At 34.9% G+C, this 17,334-nt stretch overlaps 2 protein-coding genes, 1 long non-coding RNA gene, 1 other non-coding gene and 1 pseudogene across 4 annotated transcripts; 2 read left to right on the top strand and 3 right to left on the bottom strand.

The window, feature by feature from the left end:
* Positions 1-238: 238 nt before the first annotated feature.
* LOC9330268 (prostaglandin reductase-3) lies at positions 239-5,421 on the bottom strand. The gene is made up of 18 exons (XM_021011049.1): positions 5,238-5,421; positions 4,669-4,842; positions 4,412-4,593; positions 4,229-4,334; positions 4,051-4,127; positions 3,694-3,781; positions 3,164-3,350; positions 2,932-3,058; positions 2,697-2,765; positions 2,520-2,621; positions 2,337-2,432; positions 2,044-2,118; positions 1,720-1,839; positions 1,516-1,644; positions 1,324-1,401; positions 1,047-1,133; positions 834-920; positions 239-597 (listed from the first exon to the last, which is right to left on the bottom strand). Exons 1-18 carry the CDS (start codon positions 5,290-5,292, stop codon positions 547-549), a joined length of 1,890 nt encoding a protein of 629 aa, XP_020866708.1. The 5' UTR covers positions 5,293-5,421; the 3' UTR covers positions 239-546.
* A 565-nt stretch (positions 5,422-5,986) lies between these two features.
* TRNAR-CCU lies at positions 5,987-6,059 on the top strand. Its single transcript has one exon. It is a non-coding gene; the product is annotated as a tRNA-Arg (tRNA).
* A 3,103-nt stretch (positions 6,060-9,162) lies between these two features.
* Positions 9,163-9,542, top strand: LOC110224652. Its single transcript, XR_002329146.1, has 2 exons — positions 9,163-9,218; positions 9,494-9,542. It is a non-coding gene; the product is annotated as an uncharacterized LOC110224652 (long non-coding RNA).
* Positions 9,543-11,900: 2,358 nt separating this feature from the next.
* On the bottom strand, positions 11,901-13,687 carry LOC9330270. Its single transcript, XM_002894163.2, has 5 exons — positions 13,265-13,687; positions 13,066-13,171; positions 12,842-12,982; positions 12,592-12,723; positions 11,901-12,494 (listed from the first exon to the last, which is right to left on the bottom strand). Exons 1-5 carry the CDS (start codon positions 13,301-13,303, stop codon positions 12,208-12,210), a joined length of 705 nt encoding a protein of 234 aa, XP_002894209.2. The 5' UTR covers positions 13,304-13,687; the 3' UTR covers positions 11,901-12,207.
* A 959-nt stretch (positions 13,688-14,646) lies between these two features.
* On the bottom strand, positions 14,647-16,969 carry LOC9330271 (annotated as a pseudogene).
* Positions 16,970-17,334: the final 365 nt, after the last annotated feature.

Consider the following 17,334-nt stretch of genomic DNA (forward strand, 5'->3'; position numbering starts at 1 on the left):
GATCGGGCTCTGATACCATATTAGAATATGGGCTTCCAACTCAAAACCAATTGGCAATGAGTGAAGTGGCCCATATCCCTTATATATTACTTAGGATCCCTTCCAACTTCCGATGTGGGACATTATGTCCTAATAAATACCTCCTTGAGTTTTTTCTTAAAAAAATATTTTTAACAAAATTACAAGTTTTTATATTATACCCGATTTAAAAATTCCGGCACGTTTATAGACGAATAAAAATTAATAAAAAACAAAATCTTATTTCCCACAAGAAATGCATTCATTGATCATTTGTAGAAAAATTACAGTTTTATTGAAGCTGAAACCATAAAACCTATTATTCTGTCGGTTCTTTCTTATTTTTGTGGTGTGGTGTTGTGTAATTGTACTTTCACGCGTAACACTTAGATTTGATATTAAGCGTAAGATTAAAGAACTCTCTCTGCTTACTAAACGCTTTCTTGCCACCAAAGAAGAAGAAGAAAGGAAAAGCTCCAATCATGTATCCTGAATCTCAAACTGGATTTTGCCTTGTGGATGTTTTGTCTACAGTCTCGACGTTTTCTGCTCAAATGCGGGATCAATGCAAACGACAACCTAAAAAGATTTGAATAACAATAGATTCTGGTTAACATCAAGCTATAATTGTAAACACTATAACATGTCATGGCTCATAGCATCGAGTTTATATGCGTCCACATAGACTATACAACACATCACACATTACATAATCATATTTGCAATGTAGGATTGTAGTCCTATTATTGTTCCAAGTAAAAAAGATGCTTGGTTCTTATTCAAACTATTCGGTTAGTAAGAAAAAGATATCTAACCTTTCCGGTGCTTTTACCCGAATGCAGATATTCAACAGCATCTGCTACAGCATTTAGACCTATAAACTTTTTCTGATCAATCCCAACCTGCCAAAGTGGAAAAAAGAAAGTAAAGTGGTGTTTGGAATAGTTAGTGAAGAATCAATTTGGTGTACAAGAATGAATGTAAGCAAAGAATTCAAGAAAAATATAACGATGACTATAATGCATTACCTTAAGCTTTCCGAGAGAGTAAAGATTGAATAACTTGTCAAGATTTTGTTTCCACAGTTGACTGTATTGCACCAGAAAGAAACCAGCCTGAAACAATTGGTGTTTGTTTAGTTGAAATCAACTTAAGGTATATGCGTTTCCTAAATCAACATTTTAGATTTAATGGTTTGAGTTGAAACAACATTGTCAAACTCTAGATAATATCATAGATGCCAAAACCCAGAATTGAATGCAAATGGGAGAGACCAAAGCAGATCACACAACCGTTTCAACATACCACGGTTTGGCTTTTTGCTAAAAGTTTCTCGCAGAGCCCTGGATATTTTGCGGGTTCCCATCCCTTCTCTCCTTGATACTGGAAAAAAAGGAATCGGACGTCTAGAAGTTTAAAAAGCTGAATACAACAGAGCTGGTGAATGGACATAACTGATCAAATAAAAGACGTATAGAGAGTGATATGATAGTGAACCTGAGAGATCATTCCAATCACGATGAGTCTTCCGTAAACAGCAAGAGCATTCAAGCACATGTCAAACATTTGACCACCTACAGATTCATAGATGATATCCACACCCTTTGGAAACTCTTTTTTCAAGACCTGTAAAGATCAGACCAGTATGAATAATCGCCACTTAGCCACATATACTAATAAAAGTTTCTACACGAGACCTACAGTCTTGATATTCTCGGATTTGTAGTCTATGACTCGATCGACCCCGAGCTCTTTCAATAGCTTGGCCTTCTCTGATCCCCCGCAAGTAGCAATCACTTTATTTCCTGATAACTTTGCAAGCTGCATAGAGAATCTCTTTAACATCTATTTTTCAACTGGCATAAATACTTCCACAAATGAAACAGAAATGATATATGATATATATATATATATATATATATATATATATATATATATATATATATATACTATGGTCAATACTTTAAACAACTACAGGACATACAACTAACATAGTCTCATACTGTCAACTTTAGGTTTGTATACCTGGACTGCAAATTGTCCAGTCCCTCCTGCAGCAGCAGTCACAAGTACTGTTTCACCTGATTTCATTTGTCCTGCCTGTGAATTCCCATATGATAAAGAAAACGTCAGACATAATTGAACTAGCAACTTACGAATTTCATATAGGAATGGTTCCAGACATGCAGTTGAAAATAAAGAATAATCTGTTGCTTGGACTAATTATTAAGACAAAAAAAAAAAAGGAATTTGAAATTCTGAAATGAAGAACGATGAAACCAAACAGTTAATAACACTGTCAAGTCAGAAAGTACGACCTTTTCAAGGGCGATTAATGCAGTTAATCCCGAGGTAAGCATGGCAACAACTTCTGGATCTGGTCTTGGAACAGGAAGCACATGCTTAGAAGATACCTAAATCCAAAAAAGACAGGTTCACATGATCACTGAAGCCTTCAAATTTCACAAAATTTTGCTCATATGATTTAGGAGCTCTCATACTATCATGAATTCAGAATATGCTCCAAATGTCATAACAGCAGCTGGAGTCCCAACTTCCAAATTCTTAACAGATTCTCCTACTGCTGCTATTAGTCCAACTCCCTGGAAAATTGAAGCAAAATTGAATTTTGATGTTAACCCGATTAAGTCTGGCCCACTAAAAGTTTTGAGATATACCTCAAATCCAGCATCAAAGGGAAGCTTAGGTGAGCCGCCGGTAAAGTAACGACCTGAGCTGAAGTTTACCTGCTCATGGTATGCAACAAGGACCAATTAAAAAGTTTGCATTTCACAACAAGGGTGAGTTACCTAATAACTGAGACAGAGAGGGAATCTAAAAACAGTTAAAAGTACAACGATAAGCAAGACAACAACAAAATTTGGAAACGGTAGATGGTAATAAAGATCTTACATCACTTGCGTTAACACCAGCATAGATGATTTTCAGGAGAACTTGGTGTGGTCCAATGGGTAATTTTAGTGGTGCACGGACTATGCGGGTAGCGTTGCGGAATTTATGAGACAAGGTGTGTACAATTCTGAAGGGGAGAGTAAGCCATCAGTATGTGTAGTCTAAGAGGAGATAGAAATACAACATTCCTGACACCTGTGTTCTGATCTCATATAGTCACATATTAACTTACATTTTCTCAAAGCTTTGAGGAAGTTCAATTTTGGAAGATACTTTAAACGAAGGTCTTTTTCTGGAACTTGAACCCACCAAGTACTTTGTCTCTTCCATTGGAGTTGGCCAATACTCCAAACCTCTGCGGTTGGTAATCCATAGACATGCCCCGGCCTTCTTCTCATCAGTTATAAGCTCAAAAGCACCTAAAGCAAAAATATGGCAAACACATGAATGAAATGATTTGATCTCATACTGGTATCCTTCCTATATTGGAGCAACTTGCAATGATTTGAACATTTACCAATCCATAAAACAGAGATACATACAGTTGAAAACGTAAGAGCATTCATGTGTTCCAAATCTTTCTGAACCGGACTAATTCTCATCAGTCTACTAAACTAATCAACCATGTCGAAAAATCGTAAAACAAAATAATTTCCTCGATATGAAAACATAAATCAAAAGCCTGAACATGTCCGGCAGACATATGTTAGCCGATACCTAAGATATCTAAACCCAAGTCTATGTTTCGATATGCGTACACACCTTTAATCAACATGTCCATAGACATGTAACCACCTATTGCCTGAAGTATTGAAGCATCAATAGCTTCAGCTAAGTCTGTCTTGATAAACTGCACAGCAAAAGTGCAGAAGCAAAAATTTAGACAACACTCAGCTAAAAAGTATTTCAATTGCAAGAAACACATTCATAACAGAGCTTTTTGAAGTAACAAGTCATTTTGATGAGAACGAAAATCGAAACCCATATGTCTCACGCATGACGCCGTAAGTTTCATCATGTCAGTGGCTACACTTATTTATCAAATATATTGTACCATTTAAACTAGCTCAATAGGAGCATTAATAAACATTTTGGGAGACATTCAGATATTCGTCTTACTTCAGGGCAAAGTACATTGATGCGGATCCCTTGACGCCTGTAATATGCTAATGATCTAGTGAATAATATGACACCGGCTGTAGAAATGTAACATACGGGATAAAAAAAAGTAATTATACATCGTATTTTATTCAGTGAACAAATGAAAGAAACAATAACACACAAGTAAGTATAAAACCTTTAGAGGCAGCGTAGATAGGATCAATGGGCATTGGATAAAGACCCGCAGCTGATCCCATGTTAATGATAACTCCAGGCTTTTGTTTGGCTTTCATAGCTTTGATCTACACAAAATTGGAAAATCATACTAATCAGAAGTTTCATATAAAACAGAGAAAATAAAAACCGAAGTGAGACATACTGCAAGTTGTGTGCCTTCGATTACTGCAATGAGATCGACATTAATGGTGTGTTTCCATGATTTAGATCCATCAGTGTCATCTTTATCAAATCTTAGAGGAGTGCTAATCCCAGCATTGTTGATACAAATGTCAAGTGTTCCAAATGTGGCTAAATGCTTATCGAAAGCAGCCACGAGATCTCCTGCTCATAAATCAGAGAATTAATACACCAATAAATTTTTCTGTTTCGTCATTAAGCTACTAACTATACACTCACCTCTATTAGTGACATCACATTTCACAAAGATAGCAGAGGGAGAGCTTAACCCGGGATGATATTTGGCATTTGCTTTTCGAACAAGCGAGGTAATCTCTTGTCCTTTCTCCTCCGAAAAATCAACCACCGTAACAAACACTCCTTTATCCGCAAGAGCTAAGCAGAGAGCTCGACCTACACAAAATTGAACATCTCATCACCACTGTATTACTTAGTTTTGTTACTTAGTAAACAGAGAGTGACAATAGTAATGATGTGCTTTTTAATACCCAAAAAAAAAGTACCGAGCTTTCTTTGTTTCATCTTGGTAAAAAAGCTTTCAATACATATTTGCATAAGAACCAAATCCAGTGAGAGTAAACAAAATTCATGCGTCACACACCAATTTTAAGATTAGAAAAAAAAACAGACACACAAATTTCATACGTAAATCTAATAAGAATAATCCAGCGTCAGCGAATCTAACCAATTTAAAAAAAAATTGTTTTCACCAAAACACGAAAACTAGCCAGTAGATTTCATCAATAACAAACAAAAAATCAATTGTTGGAAGGAAATGAAATGCTTACCGATCCCAGAGGCACCGCCAGTGACGAGAGCGGATAAACCAGGCTTGATCTCCATTGATTAATTTACACTGAGCTGCTTTCGATTGATTTAAGGTTTCTTGTCTTCAGAGAAATTGGAGCAGAGGTAGAAGAAGATGATGATTGATTGAATTGTTTGATCCTCGAAACTCGAAAAATAATCAAGAAGCCACCGAGTGTTCTATTGTGACACGTCTACAATAATTACGGCATTTGGTTTGCAGAGACCCGGTTAGTCCTAACCCAAACCGGTCATTCCACTGTTTGAACGGAACAGCTAGCTATTGAACAGAAATTCAACTCTTACCTTTATAAGCATACTAATTACTAAATAAGGGATTTAAAAACAAATAATCTGATTTTCTTTTCAAATAATGCTTTTGATTACGACATAAAATCTGATAGACGATTATTTTCTTCTTTTTGTTTTTGATTCTCTTCTTTTTCTAGGCTGTTTTCTACTATTGAAATTTATTATTACCTTTAATTTAAATTTCTATAACTACAGGAACTTGTAACACATAAAAATATGGTCAAGCTAAAAACTACAAGAATATGGCACCACGCAATTTTTCTGTTTACAAAATCGAGCAATACTTGGGTTCACCCAGGAACTATGTATCTTTCTACTAATTTGGTTACAATGTAAAGAATGTGTCTTTATATTCTCCGCTGTGTATAAAGCCTTAATATATAAATATTATTGACAACATAATAATTGTGACAACAAAGCGCCTGTAGCTCAGTGGATAGAGCGTCTGTTTCCTAAGCAGAAGGTCGTAGGTTCGACCCCTACCTGGCGCGTCATATTCCCTTTTTTTGTTTCCCCATTTCATTCTTGCCATGTTTGACTACTAAAGTAACTCTCAAGAAACAAATTGGTTTGATCGAATTTTATTTATACTTTGGTTATACTTCTTTCAACGAATAGAGTTAAAACACAGAAGACAATCTTCTTTTCACCATGACCTCTAGCAAACACTAATCATCATCCTCCGAATCTGCCATTGATGTAAATTAAAAAACGGAATCACTCAAAACTTCCAAAGACACAACATAAGTAAAGATTAGTTATCAAGATGCGTATGCGTGATGATTAAATGTTTATGTAACAGATTCTAGCAACCATTGATCCCTTATAAGCAAAACTTTTGATCTAAAAACAAAAAATACTGAAAGAAAAGTGGTACCTTATCTTATGTCTTCTACCACTTCTCCTCTGTTTTCAAGTTGTCTTATGATCATTGCACAAATGAGATACCACCAATATATGTGGATAACTAATAGCATTAGTAACATTGTATTGAAGGCATAGTACATCTATGAGCCTTTAACTGATGTCATATCCAAATAGCCTAGTAGTTTCAAGCTGAAAAATGGAATTTGTAAATATCATATAGACGAAATCGATCAAGAGTAAGAGATGTTATATCCTTTGGGAGTAAGTAAATTGTAGCCCTGATGATCCAAAATGGGAAAAATACCAACCGCAGCAAAAACCAAGAGATAGCAAACAATCCAAAACACAAACTTGCTCCAACTTTCTTTCCGGAATACTTGAAAATTTTAGCAGATTCCATAAACACGTCATGAATGGCTAGGATGATTGATCCAATTCGAAAAAACCTGCATATGAAAAAATTCAGTTGCTCTATAGCCCTTTTGATCTATATCTGGAACTACATAGGCACAAAACTAGCTACAAGCTAGCAAATGATGAAACTTTTCAGAGTCAGGTAGCCCCTATTAACTATAGAAACAGGCTCAAGTTCATTTCAGTTCACAGAAATTTCTTGTTTCCTAAGCAAATCCATTAAAGATCCAAGTGTATCTGTGCTATTTAAGTTAGAATCCAATCTTAATAGACAAATCAAAATCTGATTACGCCCGTGCCTATGTAGGCAAATTAGAAACGTTTGCTTACGGCCTTTTTTTTTAGAATTAAAGTATTAAGGTTCTTAGTTTTTGTATTAATTTTTTTTTTTGTCATCTAGATTGTATTGATAAAGGGTGTTACAACAACAGCTTTGTCACAAACCACAGGCCAACAAGTTAGTGTTACAAGAATTTACACTAACCACCAAAAAGGACTAACTAAACATCACATTAGTAGTCAAATGGGAGACAGAACCCCATAAACATCAGAGACAGAGGTAGCCCTTTTCTCACTCTCAAACAACTCACAAAGCCATACCGGACCACCTGTGGCCACGTATGATTGAGCAAATACCTCCAAAGAAGCACTTTGAGCAATGAGAAAAGCACCTCTATTAGATGAGGGGTCTTCAAAAATTAATCTCCAGTCTTGCAAAAAATCCATTCTTACCATGATTTCCGAGTAAAGATGACTAAAGGATGGCCATGCTTTCGGTCTCTCGACAATCTTGGGAAAATCCATAGCAAAGATAACTTTGTTCAGCTTATGGCTATGAATACTATCAATGCACCAAAGTAAACATTGAGTATCAGCCTCATCTCGACTTTCCACATTAGCAAAAGCCCTTCTACTATGAAGAATCACCACCCCTTCTTCATCTCGGATTAAAAAGGGGTAATTAATAGTAATAGTAATTTTAAATGCTTTAAAAAAGGAAAATCAGAAACAAATTATAAGCTAAAATTAAAAAGATAACATATTAGGGTATTAAACTTCTTCTTATGCCAACTTGAGGTTACTTTACAATTAAGGCATTATTTTTACATTAGTTTCCTAGACTAATTTATTTATTTTTTTGAGATCTCAAATGTCTCAATAAGGCAACTTCAAGATTGTTAATCCTTTTTATTTTTATTTTTTCATTACGTGGATTATTTAATATCTCTTACCGAGTTCTTCTTTGGTTGATCATTTTTTAATCTTCTTTTGTGTTTATACGTACTTATTAAAAATTTTATATATTAGACACTACATTTTTCGCTTATGGTCTTAAAAATCCTAGGAACGGCTCCACTAAGTAGGAGGAGCTAATGAGGATGATGGTAACTATGTGATGAGACATCATAACAGCAAAGTCCTTTCTTCTGGTCTCCCACTCGAGCAACGCAGCAACACTATAAACATAGAACCCGCATTGGCACATATAGAAAAACTCTAGAGAAGACCTACAAAAAAATGATTAACTTGAGGTTAATCATGAGCTAGGAAATTATTCACTGCTCTAATCACTCACATGTTCTAAGAACCCTCTACTAAGAGTGGGAGACATGACGTTGATGCTTATGAAGCTCCATGGCCAGTGCAAACTTCTAAATAAAGAAGTAAAAATCAACCAATGAACCTGTGAATTGATTACTCACTTGAGCTCTTGATTTGGCCATCCATCAAAGTAGAGTTTTATATCTCCAAACCACGGCTCTGGATCAACGAATTCGAGAACAAAAAACTCACAACCAGCATAGTACAACAATTTCCACAGGGACTCTTTGCATTTCATAATTTTCACACGAGTGGCATCGTTCGATTTTAGTGGAGAAGAACCAGTACTCAAAAGCCAAAAAGCTAACCTCTGAAAGATTCAAAACAACGAAACACACTAATCAAGATCACAACAATTTCTTGTAAAATGTATGCGAAATACGGATACATAATAACATTGATACATTGGCTCCTCCTAAATAAACCTATATGTTTTTGGATAATCACATCAACACATTAAATTATGCTCTCAATTTAATTACGATGATATGTAAAACGATTCGAAGAAGAAAGTGTTTCTTACAGGAAAGACGAATATATCGAGGAATAGCCTCGAAAAGAAGAAGAATCCCAAGGCAAAGTAGAGAGCGGTTTGGAAATGCCAAGCCGCAAACGGAGCTTTAAGATTACCGATACAGATTCCATGTCCCGGCGACCAACAAGACAGGGAAAAGAAAAAAGTGATGGTCCAGATGGAGTCGGCTTAATGGGTCATAGTGGGCACGGAAGGCACCGGCCCGTTATCCTTCCACCGTCGAGAGAGGAAGGTGGACGCTGCACTGTGAAACCAGCCTCACGCAGTCTCACGAATATATCGAGGAATAGCCTCGAAAAGAAGAAGAATCCCAAGGCAAAGTAGAGAGCGGTTTGGAAATGCCAAGCCGCAAACGGAGCTTTAAGATTACCGATACAGATTCCATGTCCCGGCGACCAACAAGACAGGGAAAAGAAAAAAGTGATGGTCCAGATGGAGTCGGCTTAATGGGTCATAGTGGGCACGGAAGGCACCGGCCCGTTATCCTTCCACCGTCGAGAGAGGAAGGTGGACGCTGCTCTGTGAAACCAGCCTCACGCGGTCTCCTCCGCTCTAAGAAACAAGAGCCCCGAGCCTTCGCTCAAGACACAGGTCTCAACTCCCGACTTGGAATGGGCAGGCCAGTAGAAAGCCAAACCAAACCCGGCCCAGTGAGATCGACTCAATGTTCCATCACCTTTGTTGTCTCCACTTGGATCACAAGCCTGCTTTACTAAGCTCGACGTTCAATACGTGTCTGCTTAACTTATATATACAAGAGAGAAATGTTTGTTCCTTCCGATGTGGGACTTTTTTGACTTGTAATACATCTCACACATGCGATGCATTTTCCCTTCAAATATTTTTGTTGGCAAATTTTTAAAAACAATCACAAAATTTATCTAAAAATCTTATTGGCTATTTTTTAAAATTATTGTTTACACAAACGCCAGAAAAGTACTTCGAAATTGCATTGTAAGCAAAAAAAATAAAATATACATTTGAGAAAAAGATATATTATATTAATATGAGATCTTATCCTCTCCAATTTTTATAGAAATTCAACAAACAATTTTGTTGCTTCACTCTCTGATGTCTTTGTTGATCATATGACGAATTTGAGCTAAAGTTAGGTAATCTAATAGTAATACAGTAAAACCTCTATAAATTAATAATATTGGGACCAAAAAATTCTATTAATTTATACATGTATTAATTTATCGATAAATTAATAATTAATAATTATTAATTTATAAAGAGATTTTTCGAGTTTTGTTTAAAATATTATATCTGAAAAGTAATTTTTTCTTTATAATCAATATCTTTTTTAACCAAATTACAAATAGAAAATAAATTATTAAGGTTAGAAAATAACACAAACTTTTTAAGATGTAGTAACAATATTAGAATTGAACTCTACCAAAAATTAATATAAATTTTTCTATAAAAAACAATACTAGATTCATATTTTACTAAACATTTTACATAAGATATATTTAAATATATATTTTGATAAGTTTATATAATTATTAATTTATGATATTAAAGTGATCATATGTTTATATAGGATTTTCAAAAGAGTTATTATCTTATTAATTTATCGATTTGTGTCATTTTTTACACTGGTCCCAACTCGAGACCGGAAGAATTTATTATTTTATAGAGATTATTAATTTATCGAATATTAATTTATAAATGTTTTACTGTAGTGACAATCTCAATAAATATTTTTTGCACTTGTGAACGGTTGTGTCTTTTAATCGTAACTTTTCGTTAAAATATTTACGGTTATTTTTTTCAGTTGTGTGTTTATATCACATCTTTTATCTTTTTGTTAAAATATTTACGGTTGTTTTTTTATAGTTATGTTTTTTTATCGCAACACCTTTTGCACTTCTGAACGATTATGTCTTTTCATCGTCATTTTTCGTTCGTTAATACAGTTATTTTTTCGTTTGTGTCTTTTTATCACATATTTTCGTTGAAATATTTACGGTTGTGTCTTTTCATCGGCACTTTTCGTTAAAATTTATACGGTTATTTTTTCTGTTGTGTCTATTTATCGTATCTTTTTTTGAAATATTTACGGTTGTGTCATTTTATCGCAAAGCCTTTTGCACATCCAAACGGTTATGTCTTTTTATCGTAATCCTCTAATTCTTGATCTAACCAAACTTTTTTGGAATGATTATAAGAATAGAGAAGTTTTAATCAACTTTAAATATAAAATTCTAATGAAGATGCCAACAATTTTTTTCTTCGAATTGGGCGGATTATACAGTGAATTTTTTTATTTAACAATTTTATATGTTAACATAATGTTGTCTACCTTAGGGTAATATATATGGGTTGTATACAACAAAATATTGATGTTGCGTTAACACAATTACAAAGTCCAATTTTCCGAATATGAAAAGACATCCTCAAGCAGTATGGTTATCTACTATATTTTTCATATGTGTTTGGCGCTTTAAATGTGGTAAACGTCAAATAAACCGTTTCAAATAGTATAATCTAGAAATCATCTCCGTTATTAGAAAAAAGCAATAATTCCAATTCGTCACATGAATATTCAAAGAATAAGTTATTTTGCTCAGTTAATTTATTAATATAAATATAAATTTATGAGATCTTGTAAATGTTTATTTGTTTGTTATAGATGTAATATACGTAATCAAATTTTGTATTTTCGTGAATATATATAATGAAATAAATATTAATTTTAAAATTTAAAGAATAGTGGACTAACAAAAAAAAACCAATTCTCGGGCCAAGTTCGTAGTCACCTACAAGTCGTGCCGACTCCATCCAAATTTTTGGGTTTTGACTCGTTAGACTTTTGGATCCTTACTTGAACAACCTCCATTGTTTCTAGTACTACTCAAACTCACAATGAGCAAACAAAACACCGAGAAAAATTAAAACTTTTTTTTTGTTTTTCCGGATTAAGGAACAACGAACTATTTTTGTTAACGAAAGGAGATGATGTAAATAGAAAATGTTCAAAATGAATACAAAAACAAATTGGTCAAAATGAGTTCCCCGCAATTTCGCGGGATTCATAACCTAGTAAAAGATAGTTGCACAAAAAAAAAAAGATAATAAGAGATGAAGAACATTTTGTAGTGTGTAGTTATTTTTGGTTTAACCTAAATAACCACAACATTGATTGTTTGAAGCTTATTTACTGATTTGTTGTTTTGTTGAGGAAAAAATCTTCTTGCAGAATTACTGTTGTAGATTCATGTTGCAGAGGAAAGTACACATCTTGTTGGTGGTCTCTGGATTTTTTTTTGCATTCTCTGTTGTGTATCTTCTAAATCTCTAGCCCATTGTTCAAAAATCGAATCATCCGAATCAATATCGTATCGTAGACCAGTTGTAGGAGGATCTGATTGTGGTGTTTCAGCCAACGGTGACGGATCGATGAGAGAAGAAACTATTTCTCCTATAGAAGCCAAATCATTAGTTCCATTAATCCACTGATCACAAATTTGATCTTGATCATTAGGCTTCTGCAACTTTGTTACTACAAAAAAAAAAAAAAACATATTTCAAAAAACAGATCTTTCGATTTAACTAATAGTCTTAACTAGAAAGAGAGTGGTTTCTCTGTAACGACGTACCCGATGCAGCAACCGGATCGATTAAAGAAGGGAATGCATCTTCTATATCAGCAAAATCATCAGACACAAACCATTGATCATGAACTTTATCTTGATCATCATGATGATCATTAAGTTTTTGCAACTTTGTTACTACAAAAGACATAATTAAAAAAAAAAACAATGTCTTCATAAATTGAATCTTAAGGACAGACACAAGGGTTTTAGCACAAAAAAAAATAGACACAAGGGTTTATCTATAATTGAGTACCTGGTGCTGAAGTGCTAAGATCAATTAGATATTTTTGCTGAGCTAGCAAATCATTGAATTTAGCTATTTGACGAGCCAACTCGCATCTTTTGTTGTATTCGTCGAAGAAATTTGGGCTCTCTCTTTGAAGATGTTCCCAAACTGACAAAAAAAAAAGAAAAGATAATAGCTTTTTTGGATTAGATTTCTCTGAATTTGAAACCAAATATGTATTTTATACTTACTTGTTGCAGTGATATGATGAAGAATCTTGTCATGATTATAGAGATAAGTCATGGTTTGTTCCAAACTCATGTACTTTTGAATACACCATTCGATTTTTTCCTTGACCTGAGAAACACATGATTTTTATTGTTTCTAACAAGTCAAAACACAGAAACGAATTCTTAAAGTTGTAAGGGAAAAGAACAAAGTCGAACATACATAATCTATGGTTATCAGAATATTCTGGTTTCTGCTCATAACTCAACCAAGAGAGATTGTTTTCACACAAGAAAAAAGGGAAGCAGGTGAATAATGAACTGAGGTTTCAGATTTTTCGTTGGTTATAAATAAAAAATTAAAGTCAGAGGATTGCACGAAGGAGAGAATATAAGTAACTCTGTTGTTTATTGATTGGTCGATTATTAAAAAAGAAAAAATGATTGAACGATTATAAGATTCTCAGGATCTCAAATATTTATTTTTGTGAATATTTTAATTTTTTTTGAATATTTTCTCTAATTTTTAGGTCCTCAAATATTTGTACCCAATAGAATTTATTACCAGAGAAAGGTATGTCACGGAGCCAGGAGCCTACAGTCGCTAACCATGTTACAAAATATTTTTCTAATCTCAAATATTTTTGTGAATATTTTCTCTAATTTTTTAACCGCATATTCTAGTAACAAACTATTAAAAAGTTTAAAAATTAATTCCATATCTTCTGAGAAAAAAATATCTGTGTAATTTTTTGCTCATGGGTTATTATATAAGAGAACTTGACAATCTTCTTTCTTGCGACTTGTCAGACTAATTGTGTTTACGCATCAACCCAAGAAAGATTTAAAGATTAATTAACAAACTCTCAAAAGACTCAAAACTATCAAATTCCTCTAAATCTTCAAAACTGAAATATGTATTATTTTATGTTTCCGAAATCGTCTTTGTTTTCGCAAATCAATTAGGCTGATTTATCTCACCTAATTATTGGGTCTTCCATGGTCACCGCTTGTAAATACTCAAAAAAAAAACAGAAAAAAAACCTAAATTAAACATCCAAAATCATCATTCCCAAAAGCAGAATTTAATTCGATATTACTGTTATTGAATTTAAAACAAATAAAAGACCCGGTTTACTTTTCAAACCAAATTTACAAAATGTGGTATGTGGTTGAGAACAGAACCACTTTGACTGTCTGTGCTCATTTCACCGGAACATGGCAAAGCTTTAATGAGTCATGATGGGTCCTCGACGACTATAAAGAAACACGCTTCTGAAATTTGTCCCCTTCTATTTTGTATTTCTTCAATTTCTTCGAAATTTCTCTTCTCTTTACGCGTTTTTTTGCTTCACTACAAAAACCAAAGGAGCTTGCTTTTCCAATCATACATTCTTCAATACCATTCTAATTAAGAATACTATCTTCAAGTTCAAGCATTTGTGATCTCTCATGGCTTCTTCTTCTTCTTCTTTGTCTTGCATCAAGAGATACCATGTCTTTTCGAGCTTCCATGGTCCAGATGTCCGTAGCGGGTTTCTCAGTCATTTACACAATCACTTTGCAAGCAAAGGTATCACGACTTTCAATGATGAGAAGATCGATAGAGGCCAGACGATCGGACCTGAGCTCGTACAAATGAAACCTTAAAATGGCGCAAATTCTTCTATATTTGGAGGACCAACTACCACGGGGACGGATTCTGAGATCAAATGTTGAAAAATTACTTAGCTTTATATAAAGTTCTAATGAGATACTTCTGGAAACAAATACTTCCTTTTTCTAACGACATCACCAACAAGAACTTGTAAGATATGCTCACAGAGACAGACGGAATCTAAAACATACCAGCAACTAAGGATTGAAAGAATTTCTCGGTGACATAATCCTCCTCGTTAGTGTTCTCAAAAGCCAAACTGAATTTGTATCGCTTAAGAGCTTCAACCTTGTCAACTATATGAATGTTAAAACAACAGATTACATCAAACTGACAGCTCATTGTTTTTCCAATGTTTAATTTGAACAGTTTGTCTAATTTCCTTATGTTACCTTTTCTATCCCGGTTCCGATGACAACCACCATAAGAATCAATCTTGATGTTAGTCTTCATCAGGGCTTCAAGTGCTTGTAGGCGAAAATTCCGAGCACCACAATTGGAAATAAAAGCAGCTGCGATAGCTTTCTCGGTCTTAGGCTGTGCTGGAGCCATAATATCATACTCCGCCCACGAAAAATACCCAACAGGAACATCTGATGATAGACTAGTGGTCATCACTTATAATAACCTCTCCTGATGAACAAGAACATTACATTTATACACATCCTACCAAAAGACACGTCATGAAATACATTAAGCAACTGTTGAGATTGTGCTTACCCACCGTCGTGCCTGTGCAATATCATTTTCTGGATAGTACTGTGCTGATTCCATGGAACGAATTATACTAAGAGTTCCAGGTTGATGACCTAATCCAAACGCAGCATCTGGTTTTTTCCCTGAACTATCTCCAAATGTACAATCCACAGAACACCATTGAAAGTCCTACCAATCAATAACCCATTCAATATTTAGTTCTTTTGACTAATCAATCACTCTACTATATTTATCCCAAAAAGGAATTATCAAACATGAGATTAGCCAAAGTAAATGAACTATTTTGATTCATTTATGTTTTACCTTTTCACCACCAGAGATAAAAATTGGATCTTTAGTGAAATCTCTAGAATAAGTAACTGAATCTTCTCTCATCAACCACTCCTTGCAGCTATCAGTAAACAATCCGATCGGATCTCATCGGTGGAGACTGTGAGAGTGACGGAGAGAAGACCTACAAGAAAATGATTAACTTGAGGTTAATCATGAGCTAAGATATCATTCACTGCTCCAATCACTCACATGTTCTAAGAATCCTCTACTAAGAGTGGGAGACATGACGACGTTGATGCTTATGAAGCTCCATGGCCAGTGCAAACTTCTAAATAAAGAAGTCAAAATCAACCAATGAACCTGTGAATTGATTACTCACTTGAGCTCTTGATTTGGCCATCCATCAAAGTAGAGTTTATATCTCCAAACCATGGCTCTGGATAAACGAATTCGAGCACAAAAATCTCACAACCAGCATAGTACAACAGTTTCCACAGGGACTCTTTGCATTTGACGATTTTCACACGAGTAGCATCGTTCAATTTCAGTGGAGAAGAACCAGTAATCAAAAGCCAAATAGCCATCCTCTGCAAGATTCAAAACAACAAACAACGAAACACACTAATCAACAATTTTTGCAAATGTATGATAATCACAATTCCATTACGGTTGTTACATTTCTTACATGAAAGACGAATTTATCGAGGAATAGCCTCGAAAAGAAGAATCCCAAGGCAAAGTAGAGAGCGGTTTGGAAATGCCAAGCCGCAAACGGAGCTTCAAGATTACCGACGTCACCGTCGCGTGACGATACAGATTCCATGTCCCGGCGACACAAAACCTCGAATTTCACGGAGAACTCATCAAACACAACCCGAAGAAGTTAACGGAAGAAGAATGGCGAGGAATTTGGAGCGGTTGGGAATTGAAAAGACGGAGAGATTCGGAAAAAAACAAAAAAAGTGATGGTCCAGATGGAGTCGGCTTAATGGGTCATAGTGGGCTCGGAAGGCACCGGCCCGTTATCCTTCCACCGTCGAGAGAGGAAGGTGGACGCTGCTCTGTGAAACCAGCCTCACGCGGTCTCCTCCGCTCTAAGAAACAAGAGCCCCGAGCCTTCGCTCAAGACACAGGTCTCAACTCCCGACTTGGAATGGGCAGGCCAGTAGAAAGCCAAACCAAACCCGGCCCAGTGAGATCGACTCAATGTTCCATCACCCTTGTTGTCTCCACTTGGATCACAAGCCTGCGTTACTAAGCTCGACGTTCAATACGTGTCTGCTTAACTTATATATACAAGAGAGAAATGTTTGTTCCTTCCGATGTGGGACTTTTTTGACTTGTAATACATCTCACACATGCGATGCATTTTCCCTTCAAATATTTTTGTAGGCAAATTTTTTAAAACAATCACAAAATTTATCTAAAAATCTTATTGGCTATTTTTTTAATTATTGTTTACACAAACGCCATAAAAGTACTTCGAAATTGCATTGTAAGCAAAAAAAAATAAAATATACATTTGAGAAAAAGATATATTATATTAATATGAGATCTTATCCTCTCCCATTTTTAGAGAAATTCAACAAACAATTTTGTTGCTTCACTCTCTAATGTCGTTGTTGATCATATGACGAATTTGAGCT

The sequence above is a fragment of the Arabidopsis lyrata genome, assembly GCF_000004255.2.
Source record: "Arabidopsis lyrata subsp. lyrata unplaced genomic scaffold ARALYscaffold_1, whole genome shotgun sequence".
Taxonomy (NCBI): Eukaryota; Viridiplantae; Streptophyta; class Magnoliopsida; order Brassicales; family Brassicaceae; genus Arabidopsis; species Arabidopsis lyrata.